At 49.2% G+C, this 17,018-nt stretch overlaps 1 protein-coding gene across 1 annotated transcript; it reads right to left on the bottom strand.

The window, feature by feature from the left end:
• Positions 1-4,952: 4,952 nt before the first annotated feature.
• LOC135896391 (uncharacterized) lies at positions 4,953-5,888 on the bottom strand. Its single transcript, XM_065424772.1, has 2 exons — positions 5,359-5,888; positions 4,953-5,224 (listed from the first exon to the last, which is right to left on the bottom strand). Exons 1-2 carry the CDS (start codon positions 5,796-5,798, stop codon positions 5,038-5,040), a joined length of 627 nt encoding a protein of 208 aa, XP_065280844.1. The 5' UTR covers positions 5,799-5,888; the 3' UTR covers positions 4,953-5,037.
• Between the last annotated feature and the right edge of the window lie 11,130 nt (positions 5,889-17,018).

Below are 17,018 nucleotides of genomic sequence, written 5' to 3'. Positions count from 1 at the left end.
CGTCAGGACACCCACCATATTCCGTCTGTGACCTCAGTAGAAGTTGGCGATCATCAGCACACCCCGGCCAAACGTAGCCGACGCATTGTACAAGGTGAGGGAGCTGAACCTTGGTCAGCGGGTCTATCCATCACAACATACAAAGACAAAGCCACAAGACATACCATACAAGACAGCCACAACATACAACAGACAAAGCCACAAGAGACTTCGGTCGACGCTACAGATCTCTTTATATGTCGCTGTCCTGGCACCTTCGTCGTTCTCTTCTTCTGGGAGCCACCCAACATGTCTAGCATGTGGCACCGAATCGCACCGAGTGGCTACTTATAGACATTCTACTTATAGACATGACATCTCACCACTTGACATCCTGGACATGGCATCGGAGCAACGAAAAGACCCATGGATCGTCATGATATTCGACTTTTTGTCGAATCCTCCTTGCAACTTCGGCACCTCGAGCGTTACGCCGACAGGCGCAGCATTTCGCAATCCGCGACGGACTTTTGTACCGCCGCAACTACCAAAATGACGGCCGCAAATGGCTCTTAGTAGTGCCTCGCCACCTACGACAAGATTTATGCTCCGCTTTTCATTCTGACCCGCAGTGTGGTCACGACGGAGTGTCAAAAACTTACACACGGCTTCGCCTACGATATTATTGGCGATGGATGTACACTTTCGTCCACAAATACGTGCGCTCCTGCATTGCCTGCCAGCGACGCAAATGTGTCCCGCATCTCTCCACCGCTCCTCTCCAACCACTTCCCTGCCCAGCTCAACCATTCGACCGCGTCGGCATTGATATATACGTGCCTCTTCCATCTACTGGCGCTGGCAACCGATGGATTGTTGTGGCCGTAGATCATCTGACACGGTATGCCGAAACCGCCGCCTTGCCTGCTGCATCAGCAAAAGACATCGCCTCGTTCATACTAAACAACTTCGTTCTCCGCCATGGCGCCCCTCGCGAACTGTTGAGCGATCGGGGCCGCGTATTCCTCTCAGACGTCCTGCAGGCACTCCTATCTCAATGCCAAATTATTCACCGCACTACTATTGCTTATCATCCACAGACCAATGGCTTAACAGAACGATTCAACAGAACTCTTGGTGACATGCTAGCAATGTATGTTGCTTCTGACCACTCCAACTGGGATCTTGTACTTCCGTTCGTCACTTACCCATATAACACTGCCTCTCGAGCCACTACTGGATTCTCGCCATTCTTCCTGCTTTACGGCCGCCATCCCTCCAGCACCATTGATACTGTTCTCCCGTACCGGCCGGACCCTGCTGAATGCTCACCTGTTACTGCGATTGCTCAGCACGCCGAGAAATGCCGACAACTGGCCCGTCGTTCCTTGACGTCTGCTCAACAGTGCCGCCAAAAAGAGCGCCATGACCTCAATCCTCCCCCTCACCCCTTCCCCGTCGACTCACTCGTGTGGCTTTGGGTCCCGCCTGTTGCTGCTCCTGGCCTTTCGTCCAAGCTCCTCCCGAAGTACCACGGGCCCTACCGCGTGGTTGCACAAACATCACCAGTGAACTACGTGGTCGAACCCGTATCGCCATCTCCCGATCTCCGTCGACGAGAGCGAGAGACTGTACACATTGACCGGCTGAAGCAGTACTACGATCCGCCCACCTCTTTCTAGGTCGCCAGGATGGCTACTCTTCAATTCCGGGGGTGACTGTGACGAAGAAGATCGGCAGGCTGAAAAGCCCCATTGCCATCGCGTGGCTCGTACCCTGCACTCTAAGCCAAAAAGGACTAAAACGGGTATGGCTGTTAGTCTCTTGGGGGACTAAATGACCTGCCACAGATTTTGAACCAATTTTGGACTAACTGCGGGAGCAAATGCAGCGGCCTAACTGGGGGAGCAACTACTGCAGACTAAAAGTGAGGGCAACTTTTAGACCCTCCCAGTTAGTCCTTAGAGAATCAACGGTTAGTCTGTTAAGGTTAGTCCACAGGGAGTAACTGCAGGAGCAACTTTTAGTCCTTCCCGTTAGTTCCTAGAGGACCAACAGTTAGTCTGTTAAGGTTAGTCCACAGGGAGTAACTGCAGGAGCAACTTTTAGTCCTTCCCAGTTAGTCCGAAATCACTTTTCCAATGATTCCAGGTTGCCATAGCTTTTCAAGCAAAAACAATGATCGAACTCAAGTAACCCATGTTTATTTTTGATTACATATTGCCACCATCATCTTGAGCCACAATTAACAAAACAAATAAAGGAATACTAGCATACAAATGCCAAGTCCTTGGTATACAGTAATGACATATAGATACAGAAGATAAAAAAATTGACTGGAAATATGCAGCAGTTCAAACAAAATAAAACAACTCCAAAGTATACAGCAGATGGAACGTGTCATAGCCAGAGTAAAATCATGAAAATGAAATTAAGTCAGGAGCAGTCACAGTCAAATATAAGTTAGAAGCACTCTACAACCCCCGAATGCAGAGATCTAACTTGGCTCGAACTTGACTTCTGGCAGTCTCAAGACAGCTTCGCCGCGCGTCGTAAATCGTGCTTGATCTTGCGGACGACTTGGGAACGACTTGGCTGCGTCGAAGTCCGCTCAAGTTTGAAGTCTGCTCCCGGGCTAGCTTGAAACTGACTTCGTGTGTTATTCCAACATGGCAGCCTCCCGAACGGACGTCGCGCGGAGGTTAGCTGCTTTCGAGTTTGCTTGCTACGCCATGGATACAGCATTTTCAGAGGCGCAGCCCTTGCCGAAAATTCCGCGACCCACCCTACGTGACCGAGGGAATTCGATGGAGCTGTACGACGACGAACAATTCCTCGGTCGCTACAGATTCACGAAGAACGCCGTGCGACTTCTCGCTACGTTGCCTATCCGGGTAAGCTGGGACAATAGAGGACCGACTGTGTGCCTCCTATGCTGCAGTTGCTGATGGCTGTGATGTTTTACGGCGCTGGCACGTTTCAAACAGTCACCGGAGGTCCGGTCCGCATTCCTCAGTCAACAGTGTGCCGCGCAGTAGGAAAGGTGACTCTGCTCATCGCGAAGCACCCGCGCTGGTACTGGTGCGCTTCCCGCAGTCGCGGAAAGATTGATTGCGAGCGTATTTTCTTATCTCCTGTGACTACACATAACAAAAAGTATAGCCCAAATAAGTCAGTCATGCAGAACATGTCCGCTTACCAGTTTTGTGGCGCTTTCCCTGTTCTTCCGCAGCTTCCTCTTTCCGCTTTTGCTTCAGGTTGGTCCAGCATTTTTTCAGTTGCAGGTGATCGCGCCGCGTAATCCCGTGGTTGGCATTCAAATGTTTTGCTATTTCTTTCCATGTCTGATTCTTCTTGGTCAACGACGCGACGTAAGTTTTCTTGCATTCCACAATATGCTTGTAGCCGTTCAGGAGTGTCGTCGGCAGGCTCCTTTCGTCTTCTTTAAAACGGGCTGCCGTGTTGCGTTGCGGTGCATTCTCTTGGGAGCAGACCGTACGTGAGTGCGACATTTCAGCGTCAAAGCCTGTTGACAGAACAGCAATTTCGTACCAAATGCGGCGCGCGGCCGTCGCGCGAGCCCCACAACTTGTTTTCCTAACAGACGACACTTTCCTAGCGGACGACACGCACTGCCGATTTGCGATGTCTACGACGGTGCCGCACTCTCCCTCTCGTTGTTCTCGACAAACCCTCCATGCGAAGCAGGCAAATCGTTTGCACGTGTCATTTTATTTATTTATTTTGTTTTCTATCGGGTGTTGTCACCCATATGGGTCCGGGCAGGGGACTCAACGGCGCTCGGTACTCTTCGTTCACAGCACATGTTGCAGTTTTTTTTCTTGTTTGTGACTCCGGCCTAGTGCGTTCGAATAGGTTGGCTTTTTCTTCAAAGGGTCACGTAGCGCGAGCAGAACACGGGCCGTCGCCTTCGTTCTGGAATGCCTAGAGGCGAAAAGGGACGCGCGAGCTCCCTCAGAAACCGACCGTATGCCTCGTCTCAGCCTCTTGTATCCGGTTGCCGGCCCAGACGGCGCATGAACGCCTTGCGGCAATCGAGAACAAAAGCCGAGAAAGAAATGACAGACGAACAGACGGGGGCATGATCAGCAGACGCTGCCTCAGGATATCGAGACGACGGAAGAGTGCGCGCGCGCCCGCCGGGACCCCGACGAGCCGAAGTAGCCATCGGCCGGCGGCGGACAAAGGGGGCCGCCGCCGGCAGAGAAAAACACGTACGCACCTTCAGACGCCCCGATGTGGTCTCCCCGGGACCCGACTTGCGCGCGCTTACCCGGAGTGCACGCAAGCAGGGCCCGATTCCCGCCAAAATGTTAGCCAATGGCGAAAGCCTGTTGACCTTCGTGTGGGCGGGATGACAGCAGAGTGACAGTGTTTTATGACCCGCTGCCACCCCGTCCAGGCAGGGAGGAGAGGGACACGGAGCTCCCCTCTCTAAAGGGACTAAAGTCAGAGGACTAAATTGTGCCGTTGATCCCCACCGTCGACCGTTACCTTGCAAGGACGAACATTTAGTGCCACAAATTTGCGCACGACACTTTGCCTCTGCACACGGCACGCACGGTGGATTAACCGTTGATCCAAAGGTCCAACGGCTGCCGTTAGTCCCCTTTTCCCCGTTTTCGGCTTAGAGTGTGTTCGCTCGCTGGCTGCGCCCTGCCTGCTGTTGCCGCGTTGGTCGCTGCTTCTCTACGACCCGAATAAATCCCCTTTACAATGTCTAATGGGCGTTGAGCTGCGCTAGGAGTGCACATATAATTCATTTATTACATGAAGTGAGTTTAGGGGATGCATCATAACATCCGCCGAGCATTTGCACGCCTATTTGACTGCGACAGGAAACGATTATCAAAATGAAAAAAAAAAAATCGGAGGACGCTTAAGCTTCGCCAGCCAATACGCCAGCCAAACGTCGCGATCGGCACAGATAGCAGGCAGGCAGGCACAAAAAACAAGCTGTGCGAAAAAATTTATTTCGCCCCACAGTCACAGTACGTCTCCGCTTCCTCGCCAGCGTCGCCTGCCCCTTGCCCACAGTCAGAGCGTATCTTCCTGCTCCTGCGCTTCATCGCCAGCGTCGGCTGCGTCCATGGGGCCGCCTTCATCGGTTGCGTCGGCAGCAACGCCGTCAACCGCCGCCAACTCGGCAGCGTCGCCTGGGCCGACGGGACCGGCTTCGTCGCGGGCGTCGGCACCATACCCTTGCTTCTCAGGGTTGCGCGCCCTGAAAAATCATGCAATCAATACCAAACGCGCGTGACGCACAGTACGCATCACATCCGTGTGAACAGCACGGCGGACGTTGCGATTATGACTCAACGACAACAAGAACGCTCAACAAGCAACACATGCACTGACCTCAAGCTCTTGAACAAGCCGATCGCCTCCTTTCGAAGTTCAAGGCTACTCGCCGCTCGTTTCTTGGTGGCCTCCAGCTCTATTTCCAGCTCACTCAGCTTCGCTTTCAGGTTCAGGTACCTCTCGGTGTGTTCCGACGATGCCCGGACGTGCTTGTTCGCCCTGCGGGTCTCTTGGTCTTTTTCTTCTTCAGCATTGTGGAGCCTCCGCCTGAGCTCTCTGTTGATTCTTCTGAGCTCCACCACGCAGTCCGGCTTAGCCGAACACTCGGTCTCCCCGAGTAGCTTGATGGTAGCATCTAATGCGGTGGCCGTTCGGCAGATTGGACATGTGCCGGACACGTCCAGCCACACCCGCAGGCACTCCGCATGGTAGGTGTGGCCGCACCTTGTGACGACGAAATTGCTGCCACCTTCCTCCATGCAGCACAAACAGATCATTAGCTGCTGGACTGACCTGCGGGTGAGCCAACGGCTGGGGCCTCGCGGGGCAAGAGACGCTAACCGCGCGGCGCGAGCCTCGCCATTGGCCTCGCGGTGCCACAGTGTTGCTGGGTCGCCGTGTTTTCATGGCCGGGTTTAGCTGCGTTTACAACATGTCTGGCCGTAGGTTGTTGGGTAATTGCGGTAATTTGAAGAAAAGCCCTTTTCTGTGCTGCACGTTGCTTGAATGTGTTACGCGAACGCGTAACAGGCTGCACAGGCTGCACGGCAGGCAGCCTGTGCAGGGATGCAGACAGGAAGAAGCCGAAGTGTCAATCGTTCTATGTGGGACACATTGAAGATATAGTAATTCCCCTGTGGAGGGTCAAAAATCAAGCGCTGAGGCACTGACGGCCATCATGAAACATTTCACCGCTTGCAGTTGATTGGCTCTCGATCTTAACCACGAAACTTTTCGTGGTTTTTGTGAATTAACTACGTAAATACTCTACATGACGCGCCGTCGAGTTAGCAGCCATGGGCAATTCACTTTTAGGGGCCTGTTTGAGAGAGGTATGAAAGTAGCAGCAAACGTTTTCGTAAGAAATGCGCGCCAAATTCTTTCTTTTACGCATTAATAAATGGCCATACTTGACTAGAACTCACCATAGTAATAAGAATCATGATTGGACAGTGCCTTTCTAACACGGATAACTTGTTGACGCCAATTACTAAGATAACTTTCCACGTAAAATGCAATGTCTCTCATAGTTAAATACTAAGGGAATGTTAAGTGTTTAGCGAAGCACCATACACAACTTCGCGTGTTGAATTTGCAGACACTCTTCTTACGCAAAATTTATGGACAGACACGGTGCATTGTAGACCTAGTAGACCCCTTCAACGCTACATAGCTTGCCATAGCCAAGCCGTAGATTTTCTCGACTCGCGCGCTTTTGAAGAAGAAACTGGGGTTCAGGCATGGCAGCAAAAAGAAGTCGACACACACCTGCCTAATAAGCACGGCTCAAGCCGCCCGCACCCTCCCGTACCACAGGCATACACGAAGGGACAAGACAACGAGCGCACGCGGCAGCCGAGCGAGCCGCAGCGAGCGGCGTCCTGGCCGTGACGTCACTCGCGAGAGGGCGCCACTCCTAATTCTCGCCGCCAATGGGTGTAAATAATAATGTAAGAGCAGGTACATTTGAGAGTTGCAAAATATTCTCGTGAGTGCATTTTCTAAGCCTTGAACAATGTGTTAGCAATGCATCAAGTCTTTTTTTATTCTTATAACTTTATTTCCTTTTTTAGTTCTTGTTCTTCATGAATAAACAGTACATATATACTACGGTATTTTTTTAAATAAGAGAGTGCTGAAAAAATTCACCGACGATTACGATACGATAAACGCAGCTGTTTAGGTGTTTTAAACTCGCGACATAGATTGTGGCAAAGAATTTGATTACCAACGACAGGGTCGTCTGCGGCGGCACTAAGCCTCTGCTCGGGCAGTTCGTTTAGCAGTGGCGGCAGACGGAGCGCTTGCAGCGGTCACGTGCGCCATTGTTCAGAAAGAAGTGGCTGACACAATTTTAACGTGATAGCGTTAAGGGCCCCGTGTCGCAGAAAATGCGGTGTCGTCGGAGTTGTCCGTGAGCGAAAATTCCCGTCTATATATATATATATATATATATATATATATATATATATATATATATATATATATATATATTATAGTCGGATACAACTTTAGAAAAAAGGGGGCGTTTACTCCTCCGACGCGGATGTACACGAACAGCCACCAATGGGCGCGCACTCTGGACTGACGTCATGCGCCAGACGGCCGGTGACCCCGCCGTCGGAGAAGATGGCCGCCCGGGCTTCGAACTGGGCGAAGTCGCGTCAGCTGTGCGCGTCGACGCCTCGTCACAGTGAATTCCCAAACTGTTTGTGATTGTCTATCATGCCGGAAATATTACTGCGAGTTTACGACGCCTCATTTGTGCCGCGTGCGTTTATTCCAAGCCATGATCCGGCGAAGAAACATTGAAGCGAGCATCGCTGACGCTGCACTACGCCTTGCCTGAAAACAGGATCCCACGGCGACCGCTGCAAACACATATCCTGCTTGTTTGTTCCATGTCTGTTTTTTTTTTCCGCTCCCGAGAGAAGTTACGACGAGAAAAGTTTGCCAAAGTCTGGTGCCTACTGTCAGCGGTGGGTGTGTTCCTGTACTGTGCCGCTGCGTTTCTCGTCGGACGGGGTGAAGTGATGGAGCAAAACCATGCTCAGGAGAAATGAGAAAAGCGTGCGCGCATGAAACAAACCTACGAGCGTCTCAACAGAAAATATTTGCAAAAGAAGCCTCCAACGCAAATATTTGTCGCCGTCAACTTAGCGTGAACGATCGTTTTCAGTAGTGAGATGGCCGAGCATCTAATGGCCGTGCTCGTGCGTTGTGTGGCACCGTCGATTGATTGCTTTCCACCAGTGCTCACCGTGCGCGCAAGCTGCAGAATGCGTGGTGTGGCACAGTCATGCATAAGTTGTGTTGCCAGCGCTCGACATGGTTTCCCACAACATAGCTTCGCGCTGTTTTTCAATTATTGTGTTATGTTGCAATTAAAAATTCCCAAGACAGTGTTAAGAGAACGGTTGAAAAAAAAAAAAACATACGAGAAGGTAGGCACAGCAGCTTGTGAACCCGCTCCTATAATACCTCTACCCAGGTCTGTTTGTAAATGTGTGTATGTTTTCTTGCGTTTGTGATTTTTTTTTATTTCGCACATTTCTTTATATTTGAGTTTTTCTTAGTTTTCGCGTTTGTGTGCCTGATTCCATGCATGTTTGCGCATACTCTTATTTCTGTCCTTTTATTTTATATTAGCATTTGTTTTTGCTAGTTTTCTTTCAGCAACGTCTTTACACATTTTCATTAACGAATCTCATTCAAAGCACTAACTCCTGTACACTGCAGGGCTGGCCTCTTCCATCTCATTAAAACCTTTCTCACTGGTCTACCTCGTCTTCTCAATCAGCCTACTTGCTGTGTTTTCTGTCCTTCCTTCTTGTGTTGTTGCTTCAATGTAATTAACCAACTTGCTCAAAACAAATTTTGATCGCCTATGAAAACAGAAAGCTTTAGAGATACATTTTCGTAAAAGCGTCATGTGGGTTGCACAGCAACTTTGCCTCTTACCTTTGTTCATGTTTATGCATCAGTACATGTGGCAGCTCGCCAGAAGTGCACATGAAAGGCTGCATATTGCAAAGCAACATCGTTCTATGCTGTTGCATTTTCATGCATTCAGTCTTAGTAAACAGACGGTTTCGCTGCCCATCACATATGATGGTAAAAGTTTTCAACACGAATAACATTGTGCAGTGGGGAATCATTTCCTGTGTGACGCTTTCGTCGTTGCAAAGGCATTTTTCTGTGAATGGAGCCCAGCGAAGCAGTGCACTGAGAGCTTTTGCAACTATCACCATTCATTACTTCACAAATGTCATTGTCTGAACCTGGCTGTCCATCAGTATGCCGATGGCTTGTGAATTAAATAATTGCCTCAATAAAACACATTCAACTTCACTCAGCATATTTCAGTACTAACAATGCTAGCAGAGCTATTCAGGGTGAATAATTGTGCTTACATTGGTGTTACTTGCCCGGTCAGATAAACAAATACAACAATGGCTGTGGCATGACTGTGATTTGATGTGCAGACTGCAAACAGTGCCATTCAAGTGTGCCCTCGACTACTGCTATTAATAGTTACCCGAATGAGTATGTTGGGCCTCACTAAGCTAATGATGCTTGGTAATTGTTGTCTTATTCGCATTACTTGCCTGGGTCAGATAACCAGGTTAAACAATGCCACCACATGAACGTGCTTTTTCATGCAAGCTACCAACAGTGGCTGTCATTTTCGTATCGATTGCTGCCACTTCACCAACAGTGGCGACGACATGACTGCGCTTTGACGTGCAGACTGCTAATGGTGCCTTCCAAGTGTGCCCTCGACTACTGCTATTAATAGTTACCCGAATGAGTATGTTGGGCCTCACTAAGCTAATGATGCTTGGTAATTGTTGTCTTATTCGCATTACTTGCCTGGGTCAGATAACCAGGTTAAACAATGCCACCACATGAACGTGCTTTTTCATGCAAGCTACCAACAGTGGCTGTCATTTTCGTATCGATTGCTGCCACTTCACCAACAGTGGCGACGACATGACTGCGCTTTGACGTGCAGACTGCTAATGGTGCCTTCCAAGTGTGCCCTCGACTACTGCTATTAATAGTTACCCGAATGAGCATGTTGGGCCTCACTAAGCTAATGATGCTTGGTAATTGTTGTCTTATTCGCATTACTTGCCTGGGTCAGATAACCAGGTTAAACAATGCCACCACATGAACGTGCTTTTTCATGCAAGCTGCCAACAGTGGCTGTCATTTTCGCGTTGATTGCTGCCGCTTCACCAACAGTGGTGACAGCATGACTGCGCTTTGACGTGCAGACTGCTAATGGTGCGTTTCAAGTGTGCCCTCGACTACACTCTAAGAAAAGCTTACACCCTTTGGAGTGCCCCTTCTGCCACACAACAATAATCGTCATCTGCTTTAATGCGTTTCCTTTCTTTAACGCTGCGAGCCCGGTACTTTCCAGTAACGAACGGCATGCGCGTTATCAGCATGATAGCATTCCTGACAGGAAAGTAGCGGGCGCGGCATTTTCAAGAAAGGAAACGCATCAAGGCAGATAACAATTATCATTGTGTGGCAGAAGGGGCACTCCGAAGGGTGTAAACTTTTCTTAGAGTGTACTACTATGAATGTCTACCTGAATGAGTATTTGGGGCCGCACTAAGCTAATGATGCTTGATAATTGTTGTCTTCGCATTACTTGCCTGGGCCAGATAACTAAAATAAACAATGCAAACACATGAATGTGCTTTCGAGTGCAGGCTGCTAAGAGTGGCTGTCAATTTCACGATGACTACTGCTTTTTCCTGTGAAGCTGGATAATGGCTGCCCGAACGAGCATTTTGGGCCCCACATATTTATTCAGGGTTAATAATTGTATTTGCATTCAGATTTTCCAGCATTTCAGCACGATCTGTGCAGCACATTGCTTTTTCAGAATTGAGCTTCTGTTAAAAGGAATGTGTCACCAAATGAACTGCTTATTTATTTGAGAGGTTACGGGAGAACGCTTGGCTGCTGCGAACCCACCGGCGAAATTTGGGTAGCCCTAATAAGGGCTGTTCTTTCATTAATAAGAAGCTGTTATTCTTCACTGAGTGGCTCAATGCCGGACAGCTCGCAGTCGGAGTCGCTTTCTTCACTGTCATCTTCACCCAGCTGGATGATGATGGGTTGAATATGGTCACTCCCAGATGTATCAAGCCTGAACTTTGCCTCCAGATCCATCACGTGGTGAATGTTCTTCTTCCAGTCTTCCGCCGTTACACGCTTTATTTTTTCCCTCAAGACGTCTTCGACCGTAGACAGCTTGAAATCTCTGTTGTCCGCAGCGATGCCATTTTTCACCTTTGCCCACACAAGCTCAATGGGATTAAATTCGCAGTGGTATGGTGGGAGCCTGAGTACAATGCAACCGGCCTTTGCAGCTGCATTGTCTATGATGTAGCTCAGAAAGCGTGGCTTTACAGATGCTACCAACTCAAGCAGCTGCTTTTTAACCATCCTTTCGCTGTAGGTGATGTTTTTGCTTTTGAGCCACTCCTGTATTTTTTCCTTCTTCCAAGCTGTCGTCGGTAATTTCTCTTCTCGCCGGGAATGATAAGGTGCATTGTCCAAAACAATGACGCTACCAGCAGGCAACTTCTGCAGAACGTTGTTGAACCATCCCTCGAAGCGATTGCCGTCCATTTCTTCGTGGTAGTCGCCCGTTTTTTGGCCTCGGAATATATTTAAGCACCCGTCGACGAAGCCATCCTCGCTGCCGATGTGCGTCACAATCAGGCGCTGGCCTTTCCCAGAAGGTTGTTTCAAACCCGTCGACAGACCATTTGCTCGCGCATATAGGCGTCCGCGCTTCTGCACCACGGTGTCTGTCCACACGATCGACCGAGTGTGTCCCGCCGTCACCCATGTCTCGTCCAGGAAAAAGATCTTTCGGCCTTCCGCCCGGTAGCGTTCCACGTCACGAAGGTAGCGATTCCGCCATTCAGCTATGTCATCGCGGTCGATAAGCAGCGAATTGCGGCTCCTCTTCTCGTGCTTGAATCCGATCTCGACAAGCAGACGACGCACAGTACACCACTTCAGTGATGAGAGATTCATACGCTTCGCGAACTCGTTCTTTATCTTCTCGACTGTCGGTATCTCGTTGCGGCGAAAGAAATCGTGCACACATGACCTCAGCGCGCACAACGTGAAGCTGTCGTACTTCGTGCTGCGTCTTCTTTGCTCCGCATTTCGTGGGCGCTTTCGCGAGGGCGTCGACAGTTTGCCACCCGAAATATGCGATGCTTTGTCCTCCCTCCTCACCTTGTACACGGTGCTTTCGCTGACACCGAGCATCTCGGCGACAAACTTGGTCGTGGCCTCCACGCTGTCTTCAGGCTCCCTGTTACGCCAATACGTGTAGCAATGGAGGATCATATTGCGTGAATCGCTGTTCAGAATGTGGCCACTCTTGTTCTTGTCGAGGTTCTTTGGTGGTGTGGACATCGAGGCTACACAAGGCTCGTTTGGCAACAAAGAATCGCATTCCGATGTCACCTCGTTGGGCTCCATGTCGGAAAGTTCGCACGGAATGCCTTGCGCGAACTGGCGAGATTTCAGGCTCGCAAAAAAAAAGAGAAAAAAAAAACAAGGTAAAAAATTTGTGAAACACAAAAACAAAAAAATATAAATTTTATGCTATTTAACACCATTAGTGTTTATTTATTACGATAAATGAAGCATTTTCGTACCTTTCCTGCCTCGAGTATTCACGCCCCAGGTTTGTAATGGTTGCGATAAATGCATTGTTTTATATAAGTACTTGTCCAATAGCAACTGATTCACTTTAAGCTAGGAAAAAGAGTAGTAAATGTGCCGTGTACATGTAAACAAACGCAAAATCCATGCAGAGCTGTTCTTTCTACTTTTGTCACTTGCAATGAAGCGAAAGAGCAGACGACAGGAAGCATTGTGGAAGGCACGGGGTTATTTTTTTGTCGTGATCCGGCATGTGCTGTAGCACATGAGAGCTCTACTAAACCAGTCATCAAAATACTAAAGTCTTTGTTTATACCGAGCATTGCGCGTTTCAGAAGCACGATTTCTTTAGCGGGACTATTTTAGTCGCGGAGGCAATCGGCTGTCGCGCTTCGGTCGTCTGGGCGGGGCCTCCCCTTTTTTCTTAAGTTGTATCCGACTATAGGTACCTGTATATGCCACGTCTTGCTATATGACATGCGGTATAATGCGGGTTATGTTGCCACACGATTCTGTCACCAAAGTTGCTCATACCTTGTCTTACGTCCTCGACAAAGTTATTCCTCGGAATTTTGAGAACGACGGCCCAGAAACATGACACTAACAGCACATGTCTTTTATGTTAAAACTTCTCAGACTGAAATATTAAAAGTGCGCAGCTACAACATAAACCTGAAAATGAAGCAATTTTATTGGCCCGGCTGGGCACTACCTCCGGGATCGGCCCATGCAAGAGGCCGCCTTTCTACCAAGAAGCTGGCCTTCTTGCATAGTTACGTAAGCTGCAGTTGGCGGGAAGCGTGAGAAGCAGTCAGGGATCTTTGAACGCCATCACGTTCCACTCTTAAAGGCGAAGCTTTATCCTCCAAATTTTGTGTTATGATTATATTGTCACGTGGTAGTGACGGTGATTAATGACAGTGTCGAAACTGTGAGCTACAAATTTAACTCCTTATTGGGCGAACTTGTGCCCAGCAATACAAGTAGCGCGCAAGCACAACAATAGCGCTGAGCAGAGTCGGCGATCGCCGAAAATCTGATCTGTGGGTCAAGCGCGTCGGTTTTTGTGTATCACGCGCCGAAGGTTCCAGTATAATCCCTGTGACCACGTGACTAGTCCAGAAAGTACTACACAATTCGCGTCGCGCATACAATCTGATTACAAATACTATGCCGCCATCTCGTAGTCTCGTAGCGGAACTGCTCTCCTCCTCACCCTATCGCCATACTCTCCTCCTCCGCTTTCCTCCCTCGCTCTCGGCGCATTTCATCCCCCGCTGCGCCCCCTTTCCCTCTTTCATCCTTCCTTTCTGCTCTTTCACTCGGTTACACCGAGGGACGACGCCGAGCCGGACCGAGCTGCGCTCTGAAATGACGGAAACATTCCTCATTCAACCGCTGTTTATCACTGGCGCTAACGAGGTACTAATAATATACGCGCCCTAGTGAAACCTCTTGTGTAATTCCGGTGCCACACGGGGCAGTTTCTGTCGCAATCAAACAATCGTTTTAAATATATTACTCTCTCTTTCGAGTGCCTCTTTTGCGCAGGCTGAGGGATGGAGCCAATCGCTGGCCTGGTGAAGCGCCCTTTAATGGAAACACTCTGGAGCGCCTCTAAACGTGTGACGCTGTAGAAGAAGAGGCAAGTTTCGAACGTAGTAAGTATAGCGTATGTGACCACCGACGAGCTGTGCGGCTGGGGCAAAAGTTCTCTTGAAGGGCGCTCACGGCAGTAGTGTATAAGGCTTCCTCGCCGAAGCCTTCAAGGTGAAAACACCCACATGTTTGCTATGATTAAGCGCATATATCAGCCCCAATTCTAGTTTAACTGATCTGTACTTACAATGACACAAGTACAACGACACACACGTATGTTTTACAAGCCCATCTCAAACCTTCTAGCTTCAGCGATTTAAAAATAGAAGAATCCACTACATATTCATAACTTGATATTGTCGAGGCTTCAGGTGTCCTAGATCGCATTTGCCAAAGAAACGGCAACAAAATGCAAAATACGGTGCATACCTTGAACAAATATGAAGGCTGGCACGTGCGGTTACAATTCGATTGTCATTGGAGCGCTTAACACGTTTGCAAAATCACAATCTTTCGGAAATCAATGCGCGTTGGCACAGGATGCAAGCCCGCCTTTTCACTTCGGAGAATGTGAAGAGGAGATTGGAAATTTAAATCGATAGCAAAGAAGGAGATGTAACAGCAAATGCCGTACGCGGTAAACTGCGCTTAGAGGAAAGGCGATGTTGAACGCCTGCAGGCTGTCCGACGCGATAAATGGCATCGCACGTATCTCGCGCGAATTCGGTGCACCCGCTAGCCTAGACAAAAGCCTTTAGGCCAGCGATGCAAATGAGCACACCGACAAAACTGATCGGTGTTGCGTTTTTTGTTTTCTTTTTCGAACTGAGTCGTATACGCGTGGCGTCTTTGCGCGTGCTGGTCGCGGCAACAAATATGCTTCCTTTCTTCTTGGTTTTCGACGACGACCTGTATGTTGAAGTAGTCAGAAACGTCGTGAAGCACAAAAGAGAGACGAAACAGAAGGGGGTGGGGGAGGAAGAGGGGGGAAACAGGGGAGGCGGGCCAGGCGCTGACAACACAGAATTCACACACGTGCTGCTTGCAGAACCAGAGTATAGAGAACGCACAAAGCGAAGCAGACGGACATCAAAAATCTCCGCAGCAGACGGAGAACTCGGGAACCAGACGAAAACCTGAAGGAGTGCAACGCGCAGAGAAAGTGGGGGTGCAAAGCGGAACGGAAAATAAGTTGTTCATACAAAAGGAAGAGAGAAAGAAAAGCTTTCTTTAGGCTTAAGTTTCTTGGAGGTGTAGGCATCTCTGAATATTGTGTAACACGAATGGTGCGGCCTTCGGGGAAAAGTCGAAGCCGGTAGCGAAGAGAAAATAGGGCCTCTTTCGAAAAGCGCGGGGCCAGCTCCCACGGTTTCGAATTCAATACGCATTTGTTGCAGTGAAGTTTGCCTTTGCGAATCGCTCAGGCGGTAGCTGCAGCTTTGCCATTTCTTTGCGGTTGGCTATTGTAACTTCTCCTTCTTCTTTAATCTGCAGTGAAATACCACATGCCGGCCCCGGTGTTCTAAAGCCTTTCGCAAGCACTCACTTCGCTACAGAAAAAGCGAATGTGCAGAAATCATCTCAGCCTAAGCGAATAGGCGAAAGCTTCTCGAAAGCTATTTGCTTTATTAAAGGAATGATGCGCTTAAAGGCCTATATTTGTTGCAGTGCTAATATTTAGGTGCACGGTTTGTTGTTTTGTTGCGTGATTCCGTAAAGAACAGCGCCGGCAACCAGCCCAGCTGTAGCAGTAACAGAGGTGGCACTATATGAGGCTATAAGCCAATTCGTCATATATATGTCGTCTGCACTGCGCTCGCGCAGTGCAGACGACATATATATGACGAATCGAAGAGGAAGGCGACTGCCATCCTCCTCTCCCGTCACCCCCACAAGGGGAGAGGGCGGCGCGAGAAGTGGAGGGCTGCCCTTTCCGAGCGTCCCTTACTTAGTCGTAGTACACCGTGGTTGGCACTCTCACGTTCCCGTATTCACACGCGTTCAAACTTTGCAACACTCACTATTCATAGCTATTTCTACTCGCGCACCCACTCACGCCCCCACTGTAATACAACGTCCACTCAGACTATAGCTCACACACACACTGTACGTCCACTCACACTCGCTGACAGTCGCCCACGTTCACATTAACGTCCACTGAGTATGACTTTCACTCGTACTCCCGTCAACCGACAGATGTCACTCCTGTTCGTGCTCACGTAGAGTTACTGTATATGCTACCGTAGTGTGCTACCTGCGGTAGCACATACAGTAACTCTATGCTCACGCGGGGGTACAATCAGGAGTACAGTCAGGACGCGATGTCAACCAAAGGTCAGTGGTTCGCCTCATATTGGGCACTCGCAGGAAGACTGCAAGCGAAGGTGTGCAGGGTGATATGGGGTGGACATGTTATGAAGTGAGAGAAGCTCACAGTAAAATTGATTATGAAGAACGACCGAGGAATATATGGAAGAAAGCAAACGGGCTGGGAGAGTGTTCATGTATTTGTACGGGAAAAAGATTGATTCACTGTGGAGGAAAAGAGCTAGGAAGCTTAAGCAAGTATGCGGCCTGTAGGGTGAGCAGCATGGCAGCAAAGAATGTCAAACGGAAAGTCAAAGAGGCTGAGATAATCTCATGGGTGTGCGGCAATGGAAAACAAACCGGCCATGGTAACTACTCAA

The sequence above is a fragment of the Dermacentor albipictus genome, chromosome 7 (genome assembly GCF_038994185.2).
Source record: "Dermacentor albipictus isolate Rhodes 1998 colony chromosome 7, USDA_Dalb.pri_finalv2, whole genome shotgun sequence".
NCBI lineage: Eukaryota > Metazoa > Arthropoda > Arachnida > Ixodida > Ixodidae > Dermacentor > Dermacentor albipictus.
Note: the sequence above shows the minus strand (reverse complement) of the source record. Positions and strands in the feature narration are given on the sequence as shown.